Genomic DNA, 12,333 nt, shown 5'->3' on the forward strand with positions numbered 1-12,333 from the left:
AAGGGGTTGTAGGGATAATATACGACTGGAAGATTTCCACTTGGTAAAAGTAGGCTCGACGGGGAATAAACGAGCTTCTCTTTGACCTGTCAGTATCGCGGAAGGGTTCTGTTTCTACTTTCAGTTACTGTTTGATGGATCCCGTCAAGTCGTCGTATGCTTTTCACTGAAAGAATATTTTTCTCTCTTGTCTTCTCGAATCTCTTCGATAATTGCCGATCGCTACTATTGTCTTTCAACCCTTTTTAAGTGTTTCTTTTGAGCAAAGTCGTTTCGAGAAGATTTATTTTTTTCTTTGTTTTTACTTCTGTAAACTTCAGTGACTCGTACAATGTATTCCCATAGAATGAATTAAATGCATGAGAAGAATAGATCTCCTTGTGTGCGTGTCTATATATTGTGTGTGTATGTGTGCTATACCGTGAATTTTTATTTATTGGAGCCTTTGACTTTGTTTGATAATTGGACATCGTTTAATTCGAATACGAGCGAATGGTTTTTTGTTGTTGTTGGTATTCTTTTTATTTTTTTTTTTTTTTTTTATCAGAATCGACATTGTGTTTGTGTTATCGACATAGTTTTCTTCGACTAATTGATTTAATTTCAGACCTTTTTTTTTTTTTTAATATATAGATATTCATACCGTCGAATGATTAAACATAATGAAACAAAGAAATATTTTTAAAAGAATAATACTTACTTTGTTATAAATGAAAATTTCCGGTACACCAGGGCCAGCGCAGGTTAGCACGTAATATGAATTGTCGGTAGAGAACTTGGCAGTATTGTACAAACACCGGGTGCTATCGGATTCTCTGAGGATGTCGCAGCTGAGACATTTGGGTTGGGCGTTCAATGTCGACAGAGACAGTCGGTACAAATGCTGTTGTCCTGTCTTATGCTCGGACGTGGCGAGATAGTATCTGAAACAATTAAATAGAATTTTTAATTGTCTCATGTTAAAAATTCATACCGTAGATATTTCATTTAATATTTTCATATTTAATATATATATTCAGTTATGGCTATTTTATTTAAACTTTTTATTTGCGAATTTTATTAAAACTGAGTAAAAAAAAAAAAAAAAAGAAGATATAACGAACCTCCGAGAGAGAAAAAAATGAGATAGAATATTATGGTCAATATCTTTTTAAAATATTTTCGAAGCGACGTTACGTTAATCGTTTTTACTGTTTCTTTTTTTTTTTTTTTTTTTTTTTTACAAGAGATACAATTTGAAAATTCGAGATGAAAATTCTCGTTTCGATAGACGGACACTATAGTTCGTAATTTGTTACTACGTGTTTTCCCTTAATAACTCATTTGTTTGGATTATCTGTAAAAACTTTGAAGTATCTAATCGAAGCGAACGACGATTAATTTACAAGGATGAGATAGAAACTATTTTGAAAAAAAAAGAAACAAAAAAATAATAAAATACAAAAACAATAAAAAACAATCTTTGAACGCTCGTCGAAATAATCCCGTACCTCGATTTATTTGTTCGTCGAATTTGATGATTTTTTTTTTATAATTACGTTACTAATAAAAAGTTTTCAACGAAATACATTCTCTAAATTCATATCGAATCTATCAATTATCTAGAAATATCGGTAAAATGGATTTGTTATATTGAATTATACATTTTTTAATAATACGTTGGACAATTATTCGGAACAAAAATTCTATTTGTTATCAGTTTAAAATAAAATTGTGTGTAATCATGATTATTTATATCATACCATTTTGGAAACGTTTAGCCAGATATCGTTCATGAAAATAAAATTTAAAATAAAATAAAAAAATTCGATCTACTTCGGATCTCGTTTACTTCAGAAATCAAAGAGTGTTGAAATACGCATCTACTAGCGGTAATATTAGAAAAGTGGGTCGTTTTACTGTGTGTTATCACGTTTCTAAACGATAACTCTCCTATATCCCCTTCCTTTCTCTCTCTCTCTCTCTCTCTCTCTCTATCTTTTTCTTTCTCTCTCGCTCTCCCTCTCTCTCTCTTCCTCTCTATCACTTCCTCTCTTTGTGAAGAGAAGAGAATTCAAGCGCAGATGCAACGAAGCTTCGCCAACTTGAGATTACTCTGCTCAAAGCCTTTCATAAGACACATACCTAACTAACCCAAAGAAAACGTTTCCTTAGTTAAAAGAGAGACAGAAAGAGAGTGTGAGAGAGAAAGAGAGAGAGAGAGAGAGAGAGAGAGAGAGAGAGAGAGAGAGAGAGAGAGAGAGAATACTCGAAAGACAGCTTCTTCAAACATTTCCATCTGAAATTGGTAAAATTCCTTTGGCTATTAATTTCAACAAATATCTTACAAATTATAGAACTTTTATCGTGTCATGAACTTTCAAAAACTTTCATAATAACGAATAGTGTTATTTGGCAATCGAAAGTAGACGAACTCGTATTCATTTATTCAGAGACGGACGAGATACGTCCGAAAGTTACTGCTAAATTAATATGCTGTCAAGAAAATAGAATTCTTAATTCTTAACTCGATAAAGGGTATGTTAAAATCGTTGGTGAAACGATAGAAAAAAGACGATAATTTCCAAAGTTTTCTAACGAATTTTCTTATATCTCGTAGGAGAACATTTTCATTGATCGTTATTTCGAGTTTGGCCGAAGATCGATTGATTTTCTTTTGGTAAAAGACGAAACGCGAATCAACATCGAGTGTCACGTATTCGAGGAAGTTGTTTATGTAGGAGATGAATAGCGAACGAATGAATGAGAGCGAGAGAGAGAGAGAGAGAGCGAGAGAGAGAGAGAGAGAGAGAGAGAGAGAGAGAGAGAGAGTATAAGGAGGAGTAGACAAAGTCCTTTAAGATTGATGCGATAGGCCAAATTAACAACATGCTCAAATTAATCCAATTTGAATGACCCCCAGACTCATCCATCTTGCCAGTTCCGCGAAACTACTGTTCTGTTCGAGTACTCAGTTGGTTGCTTCGCTTCGACGATTGCTGTATAGATGTTAAGTGAGAAGGAAAGAGAAAGAGAGAGAAAGAGAAAGAGAGAGAAAGAGAAAGAGAGAGAGAGAGAGAAAGAGAGAGAAAAGATAAGGGTAGAGCTTTCGAACTAGTATTTCAGAACTATTATCTTGTAAAATTGAATTACTACCTTTCCCTTTTGTTCAATTCTCTTCATACTTTAGTAATACTCCAAGTCATGTGGAATCGAAGAAAGTTTGTTGTTTAGGATCAAAGGCAAAATCAAGGTAGCCAATGAAAGTTCAGAACCTTGGTTACGTCGTTTACTTCGATTTTATCGAAATTTGGAAATATCCTTAATAGGTCGTACCACGAAATCGTTATTTCTCTTCCTTTAATTAGATCAATTTGACAAGAAAAGAGAGAGAGAGAGAGAGAGAGAGAGAGATAGAAATGTTCTAAATTTGCTATCTCAAACTATTTGAATAACGCGGTTGAAACAAGAATTGAAAACAATTGGAATGTTGAAATTATCAGTAAACGATCGATTAGGATGAAACCGCAGCACGGTTAAATTCCTCGTAACTATCACGTTTATGTATTTTCAAATAAAAACTAAAAAACAATTAAAATATTTTTAATCAATTGATCTCTTTTTTTTTTTCTTTTTATAAAACGTTTTTTAACAAATCAACTTGAAATCTGAAGCATCGCTTTTTTTGCTACAGTGGATGAACGATATATCAAATATTAGATTACGTTCACATAATTTGTTATTTAAAGTCATATATATTTACATAGATAAATAAATATGAAAATGATAATGAATCTAATTGAAAATTTTGTCTAAAATAAAAAATCTTCTAATGTAATGAAAAATCTTCTATCGCGAATGTTGATTAACAATGTTGATTGCATTAATCTCGTCTTTAAAAAAAATTGAAGAGATTTACAGAATAATTAATAATACTTATCTAGCAATTAAACTCGCTTAGCAGTTTAATGGTAACAAAAATATGCGTTGAACGCGTTTAATTCTTTTCCTTTTTTAACGTCTAGTTTTTCATAATCTCGCGAATGCTTTTTTAAGAATATCAACTTTAATAGTTTCTAATTGCTACTTTGCACGAGAACACTTTTTAAACGTTAAGTGTTTACGCGGTTATTATAGCACGTATTAATAAACGAGAAGTGAAACGACCAGTAATTTTTTGTGATTTAAAGTTTTGATATTCCATTAAAAATCTTCGACAGAATTCATTTTCTAAAATAGAAGGAAGGAAAAGGATTATCGTTCGTGATTGTCTGTTCATTCGAAGAATAGGATTCTCATTCATTTTCTTCTTTTCCGATACTGAGAATGAAAGTTGAAACTAACCGAGCACGTATTTCGCACGACATTTATTCGATCCTTTTTATTGGAAATATCGTTCAATTAAAACAAAATTTTTTTTTTTTTTCATTATCGAATAGACGATTTAATATCCAGTTCGAAAAAAAAAAGATCTTTCATATAAATCCTATCGTAAAAATTACATATAGAAATTGTTTGCTAATATGATTCTCGTGTATGACGATGATGATGACAATAAGTATATAAAAATAATCAAGTTTTAATATATATTTTCTACATTATTTATACGAAATTATTTTTTACATTATTTATACTATTAAATATTTATTAACATTCATATATCTCTATGAATAAAATAAATTATTAAGTTTAAGAGTTAAAATTAGATAGATTTAAGTCTCTCTCTCTCTCTCTCTCTCTTTCTCTCTCTTTCTCTTTGTGTGTGTCTGTCCGTCTGTTTCTCGAATAGAATTGTTGGTAAAGTTAGAAAGGATCCTTCTCTGTTCGTAGAACTTCTCACCCTTTCGCATCTGGTTGGTATTCTCTTTGATCGATCTTCATATATCGGGCGTTTAAGCATGTTTGACTTGTTCTACATTGAGTATCGTGTTGAAGCATGCGCGAACCGTAAATGCAGCATCGGCGAATAACTTCCGAATGCCAACAGCATCCCTCTCACCCTCAACTCCTTCCTTAACCCTTCGCGTTTATATCGCCTTAATGATTAATTCATGCGCATTACTCCGCATCCTACAACCGACCTCCTTCCTTCTTGCACATTTCCAATGTAGTACCGATGAGTTGCATGGTATAACGAGCTAACTCGGTTAAGTTCATTAACTATGCGTGAGTAACGATACAAATGAGTCTTGCTTTAGATCGAACGAAATTTTTTTTACGTTCAGTTTCTCTTAAAGGAATGTCACATTTAATGATGTCTAAGTTAAAAAAAAAATTCTAGTTTCAAGATACTTAAATTATATATTTACTTATTTACTTATCATCATTATGGTATATATATATATATATATATATATATATATATATATATATGTTTTACATTATTATGTTTTACATTATATAATTATACATTACATAATTATATAATTATATTATATAATGTAATTATACATATAATTATACATTTATACATATTATACATATTATACATATTAATTATACATATAATTACATTATATAATATAATTATATAATTATGTTTTACATTATATATTAAAAGTATAGGTTGAAACGGATAAATTCATGTGACAATTTTTGATCGTTTATAACACTTGATAGCATTATATTTTTCTGTTAGACGAAATCATGATCTAAAATAAAGATCTGAACTTTTAGTTTTTCAAATTTTCTAGAAGAACGAGCCGTAACAAATTTCAAATCAACGTCAGAACATTTCCAGAGCTTCCGTTGAAAAAAAACCGCATGCTTTCGCACTTGCTTTATCTCTTCCAGGGCTTTCTCATACACACACACACACACACACACACTGCTTATCTAACTTTTCTACCCTACCGTGGTTCACTTCAAAAATTCATCACCCTCAGTATAGAATCGTTGAAGATTCAGTATTTTTCTCCCATTCGTATTTGTGTTCTTTTTTCGTCTCTCTTAAAGCGAAGATACATTTTTTTTTCTTTTGTAAAATCGTTCGAAACTTGTAATCATTACGGATAATCTTAATCTAATCAAAAGCTTTTCAAGGAACGAAGAGTTTCGGCGACAAATTTATTGATTGCCTTTCAGTTCTCAGCTATTAGCTCGTTCTTTTACAATTAAAGTCGACCCCTTTCATCGATCTTCTTGTATTTCTTTTTCTCCGGCTATTTTTCTTTTCATTTCTCTACTAACCATCTTTCTTTTTCTTCTTTCTTCTCATTCTCTCTCTCTCTCTCTCTCTCTCTTTCTCTCTCTTTATTTCTTTCTATCTCTTTTACTTTACTCATCACGTTCTTACTTTATCCTTCTCTTTCCTCTTTCATCTTTTCCCTCTTCTGATCATCTTTTTCTCATCTATTCACTCAACGTACTCTTCTTTTCTACTAGCTCGAAAATCGTTCACCTTCGTTGATTAGTCAAACCTGTTTGTTTCTTAAATCTTTTTTTTTGTTATTTCGTTTTTTCTTTTCTTTTTTTAACAAAAAAATGAAAAGAAGAAAGAAAGGAAAAAGAAAGAGAGGGAGAGAGAGAGAGGAGAGACGGGAAAGTAAGCAAAAAAAAGAAGCCGAGCCCTCTTTCCTACCGAGTTTTATGCTCAGGCTAAGTAGTTGTTATCATAGCGCTATAACATTCTTTTGTAAATTTTTGCTTTTGAACGTAAGCCTTCGACTAACCGTAAGAAGAAACGGATGACAGTCCGTTGCTCCTCTTTGATACAACGATGTAGTAACGGTGGGATCATTTTAAGCAAAACCATAACCTCCCCTGAACTGAACCTTTAGGACAAAAAATATGAATGGTAAAACAGCTGCTTGAATTAACCTGTTAGTGAACCTAGTACGCAGGTAATAGGTAAGCAGCAACCTATCTCGTGAAAGAGAACGATGTACTTCGTAAAAAAATATTAAAATTGCTTATTCTCGTCGAATTTACTTCTTTTAGACTATCGCCGACCCACTTTTGTTATACGCACATTGTTTGCTGACAATGTCGCTCTTTCTTTCTCTCTCTCTCTCTCTCTCTCTCTCTCTCTTTTCTTTTTTTCTTTTTTTTCTTTTTTTTCCCTTCCATGTTCCTTTTCGTAAAAGTTACGATTGAAAAAGTTTATAATAACGAACTTGGGACAAATACTGATCATCGTCTTGGTAAAATTTGTAAAGGAGCGAAAATGCTTGAACGGTTCGTTGAATATCGCTGAAAGGATCTTCTTCTGAAAAATAAATATGAAATACAGCGAATAAAGAAGACAGTTTCCGGCAACTCTCTCGTCCACTTCTTATATTTCTTTCTTCGAATATTTTTCTATCTGATACTATAACATAAACGGGAAGATAATTCTTCTTTTCAAAAACGAAAAGTACTTTCGTAAACGTAGTACGTAGAAAAATTCAAGTACCTATATTTTCTCTAATATATTATAACTATATACCATTTACGTTAAACTGCATAAATATTTGTCATTTGCAAATTTAATTCCCGCGTTTGCGAGAGTTCTTTACTTTCTCGACGAAAGAAAATCGAAAGGTAAAAGTAAAGAAAATGAAGCCCAGAACTGAAGGCTGCCGAGTGAATTGTCAGAGAAAAAGAAAAATACATTCGAAATGCGGGTTTTAAAATCCTCTTTTTTGCTCTTTTTTTCTCTTTCTCTCTGTCTCTCTTCATCTCACTTTATTTCTCTCTCTTTATTCCGTACAGGCTGCTCGAGTAATTTCTAGGGGATTACATGGCAATTAGTTACAATTTTATTTACTTACTTGAAAAATCGGCACGACCAGTCTAATCCGTTTTTCCATTAACATATGGAAATATAAGAAAATTTAGAAAGAGATAAAAAGAGAGAGAGAGAGAGAGAGAGAGAGAGAGAGAGGGAGAAAGAGAGAGAAGAAAATTCGTATTCATGATTCATTTAAAGAGATCAAAATTATGAACGAGCATACATCAGTTTTTCCAACTAAGGGATATGCTGAAAGATACGTTTCGAAATATGAAAAAAAAAAAAAAGGAAAGTGGTATTCTTTGAAAGGTGCATTAAAATATTCAATAGAATATTCGAGTATTATAGAAACAGCAATTAAGAAATTTCGATTTGACATCTCTTTCAATTATTAAAGAATATCTTGTGTATTTACCATGGCGAAGACAGAACAAGGTAATATGCGATTATTCCGCGTGACAACGCACTCCGGAAAATGGGAAGAAATGAAAATGTGATGTAGAGAAGAAAGGCTTGGATATTTGCTTTCCATAATCGTAGGTACTTCAGAGAAAGGAGAAAAGGACGCGCTTTACTTCCTATTTTGGCTTCAAATGCGAAAGAGAAAGAGGAAGAGAGAGAAAGAGAGAGAGAGGAGAGAGAGAGAGAGAGAGAGAGAGAGAGAGAGAGAGAGAGAGAGAGAGGAGAGAGGACGTATTTACAACGGCACTCAGCATTGAGTGGGGAAGATCCGCAGACGCGGAAAAACAGGATTCGCGCAGTCACTCGTAGGAGATTTCATTTAATTTATGAACGCGCAATTAAGTCGGCGACTTCTTGCGGAGAAATCTACACCATGGACTAGCCTCCTTTTTTATCTTTCTCTCTCTCTCTCTCTTTCTATTCTATCTCTATTTCTCTCTATCTGTATTTCTATCTCTATATCTTTCTCTTTCTCTGTTTAAATTTGCTGCAGTCGAAACGTGAAGAAAGATAAAGAGGGAGAGGAGAGAGCGAGAGAAAGAGAGAAAGAAAGAGAGAGAGAGAGAGAGAGAACAAAATTCGGAGAAATTCTGCTCTCACTTCGTAAATTACTTCCGGACCATTTCGTTCGTTCACTATCTTTCTGAATATCTTTAGCTTTCTGGATAAGCTGCTTCTCTTATACACCTACACGATGATTACTGCAGACTATATGAGTCGAGTTAGTAACAAATAATTTTCAAATTCGATATTTCCTTTTAATATGTGAAAATATATATATATATATATATATATATATATATATATATGCGAATATGACTTGTAAAGATAAATTCATGTAATTAATTACCACGATATTACATTAAAACGATGGAATGATTCATGTCGTACAGATAAAAAATATCTATAATGTAAAAATCGAATGATTTACGTGTCACGTATATATATATATATATATATATATATATATATATATATATATATATATGTATATATATATAATAATGTTCATGATAAATTGTTAGATCGATAAAAAAATTCTTTAAAACTTGTCAGATTCGGGGAAAATGGAGATACGTAGTTTTATCAAGCGGTCCATCTTGAAAGGTGTTAATTTCAAGCAAAGTGATAATATATGTGTAGACTAGTGGAAAAGAGAAAGGGCGAATGAATTCGTACGATGTTCACCCTTGGAGAAAGTTAACTTGTGAATCTGTTTAATTCGGTTGCTCTTGCAAACTCGAACCTGCGGAGTTTCGATTAAGTTTTCGAGACACTGATTAATTCCTTACTTCAAGATCTTAATGCGATGGAATTAATTCGTTGATAAAACTAAAATGCGTGTTAGTATTCGTTGCTAGCGAAATTATTCTTGTGATCTCCGTAACCGAATTTTCAACTATATACATTAACATTCTTTTTTACGATCTTTTTCTTTATATATAAATTTTTTTTCTCTCTATTTTATTTCAAACTATAACTTCTCGAAGTATAGAATCTTGTATCATTGGTATGAATTAGAATCAGAAATAATTTTGTATCATTGGTATGAATTTTTTTTTTTTTTTTGCGTCATCAAGTTTTATAATAAACCAATGTTTCCGATTCGCTGTAGAAAGGGAATTTCGATAGTCAAAAGATTAATTAATTTATAATGAAAATAACGTCCCTCAGTGGATAACAGGCAGTGTTGAACCTCAGCGGCAAAGCAATTAGCGCGTGAAAGAGTTATTAATGATTATTTAATCGATGGACTAGCGTGCTTTAGGAATATTACGTTCAGGTGCGCTACGTACGAAAGGTCCGTATGGAACCATTGATTATCCCCAATTTTGCGGTTAAATATGCATTTACAGAAAATACACTCGCGGCGAGGTTTGGGGAGAACGTTAATAGAATATATAACATAAATTGTAATATAACATTAATATTTTTATTGAAAATTTTCCTTTCTTGATATTCAAGATTTTAGTAATTTTTCTTTCTTTCTTTTAAACGAGAAAATCGAATTTGTCAATGGATGTACGTGCTCTTTTCTTTTTTTTTTTTTTTTTTTTTTTTTTAACAATGATTGTCTTTGTCAAGAAAGCAGGGCAGAACAAAAAATGAAAAGAAAAAAAGAAAAGAACTAAACACCATCATCGCATCGGTATTCATGGATTAAATCAAATCCGCATCAATGTAGGAGTTATGCAAATTCTCATAGTAATTCAGTTGCATTCTAATTGCCGATTCCAGGACCACCGAGCCAGTAACTGCTCGGACTATGCAGCCTATATAATACAGCTGTACAATTTGGTTATATACAAAGCAGGTTTGTTCTATTCCATTTGTGATTCGTACTTAAGGATATCATAGATTATACTTACACATATGAATTCTCTTGATCCCATGCAACTATTTCAGTTACGACGAAGTAGCCGGAAGTTAGAGAAACCGTAATCGGATTTACACTCGTTGCATTCTTAATCAAAACAAGATGTCTCCAATCTGTATGGTCCTTTTGTTTTCTTGGCAATATTAACAAGAAAGAAGTGCCATCCTTGCTGAACAATGGCGCTTCGAATTGTTCGACCCAACCGTTCTTCTCGATGTAAGTTAGAGCCTGCAAAAATAATTTGTTTTCTTTTTATTTTCTTTTTTTTCCTTTCCTTTTTTCTTTTATTTTTTCAACGTAAATTACTTTTCTACGTTTTTCTGTATTTTTTTTTTTTTTTTTTTTTTTTTTTTTTTTTTTTTTTTTATAAACGTAAATAAATTTAAATTATTGTTTAAATATGGAATAAAACGAAGAGAAAGGGTATTCACTATTTCCGACTTTGAAATTGTACACAAATCGATAGCTCACTTTATCGAGTTCTCTTAACGAGCGAATAATATTTCCTCCCATCGAAGCAATTTACGTAGTGGTCTATGTCAAATCATTCCGTCGGATCTCTGTTTAATCGAATAACAGTATTAATTGAAATGTTCCAGTTGACAGAACGCGGATTCACAAGAATCAATTAGCGGAACGACGTAAGCAAGCGTTCGTAAACTTATCGACAACAAACGTTCGAGTAGACACATAGACACATATAAACCTAGAAATGTAGCAAGAGAACAGTCTCACCGTTTCTGATCGCGTAATTTCGCGCTTTCAAATGGTCCCTTTCTCTCCGATGGCGAGAAACGAGAGAAGAGAGTAACCGAGAGAACTAGACGAAGTGTAATTAAGCAGCATTCGTCTTTGACAGGTCCCAGTGTAGCTTTAGAATATCGCAAAGCGAATGGCTACCACCACCATCACCATCACCACCATCACCACCACAATTACTACTGCAAGAAGTGTATTCAATTTGTGTGTGCGCGCACCTACACGTACAGACAGGTACAGTATGCACATATATATACATACACGCGTATTATATATATATATATATATATATATATATATAAATGTATGTGTGTATACGCATGCTTCGCGTTAGGTCGTCAAGATTACGACTTATGTTAGTAGTGTCCATTAAGAGAAGAGAAGGAACGAGGGTTGTTGAGGGATACGAAGGGTTCCGCTATTATTGCAAAATTGACCATGAAAAGAACAAAGAAACAAGGCAGAGAGAGAGAGAGAGAGAGAGAGAGAAAGTTGTACTTACCGTCGTACAATTTGGTACATGACTGCCAACGTCGCATAGTCGGAAGTATGCCATATTCTGTACCCTGTTCATCCAAGTTGCGTACACGTGATTATCGGTAGGAAAACTAACGGCCGACAATATCCTTTCAACATACGACAATTCCGTAGGATGCTCGATCTCGATTAATCTCGTGTTACCACGTACCACCTCCTCGAGATCGACATAGAAGAGCTTTACGGTAGGATTCTTCGTGCCACTCTGAAATGATAATAAAAACAGTAGATAGAGACGGTGAAAGAATGTGCAAAGAAAAAAAAAAAAGAAAAAAAAAAGAAATAAGAAAAGGAAAGGAAAAAGTCAGAAATCACTTTTCTTTTTCTCGAGAAAGAACGAAAACAAGAAAAGAAAAAAATGAGGAATGAAAAGAAAAAAAAAAACAAAAGAACTTTCATTTGTTTTCATCGAATCAGCCTCTTTTAAGGCGAGCTTGAAATCAAAATAATGGGATGCGTCTCTTTAAAAGCATACTCAGTGAACGAAGCTTGTCAGCTCTCGCCTATG

At 32.9% G+C, this 12,333-nt stretch overlaps 1 protein-coding gene across 11 annotated transcripts in view; it reads right to left on the reverse strand.

Moving 5' to 3' along the window:
• Nucleotides 1-12,333, reverse strand: part of LOC118444761 (venom dipeptidyl peptidase 4) — a 274,804-nt gene that overhangs the window by 11,384 nt on the left and 251,087 nt on the right. For all 11 annotated transcript variants that reach the window (XM_035873339.2, XM_035873345.2, XM_035873340.2 and 8 more), the window contains 3 exons: nucleotides 11,791-12,030; nucleotides 10,522-10,757; nucleotides 701-923 (listed from right to left, as the gene is read on the reverse strand). In XM_035873339.2, coding sequence (XP_035729232.2) covers nucleotides 701-923; nucleotides 10,522-10,757; nucleotides 11,791-12,030 — 699 coding nt within the window. The remainder of the gene's footprint in view (nucleotides 1-700; nucleotides 924-10,521; nucleotides 10,758-11,790; nucleotides 12,031-12,333) is intronic.

The sequence above is a fragment of the Vespa mandarinia genome, chromosome 10 (genome assembly GCF_050613455.1).
Source record: "Vespa mandarinia isolate Hongniang chromosome 10, ASM5061345v1, whole genome shotgun sequence".
Lineage (NCBI taxonomy): Eukaryota > Metazoa > Arthropoda > Insecta > Hymenoptera > Vespidae > Vespa > Vespa mandarinia.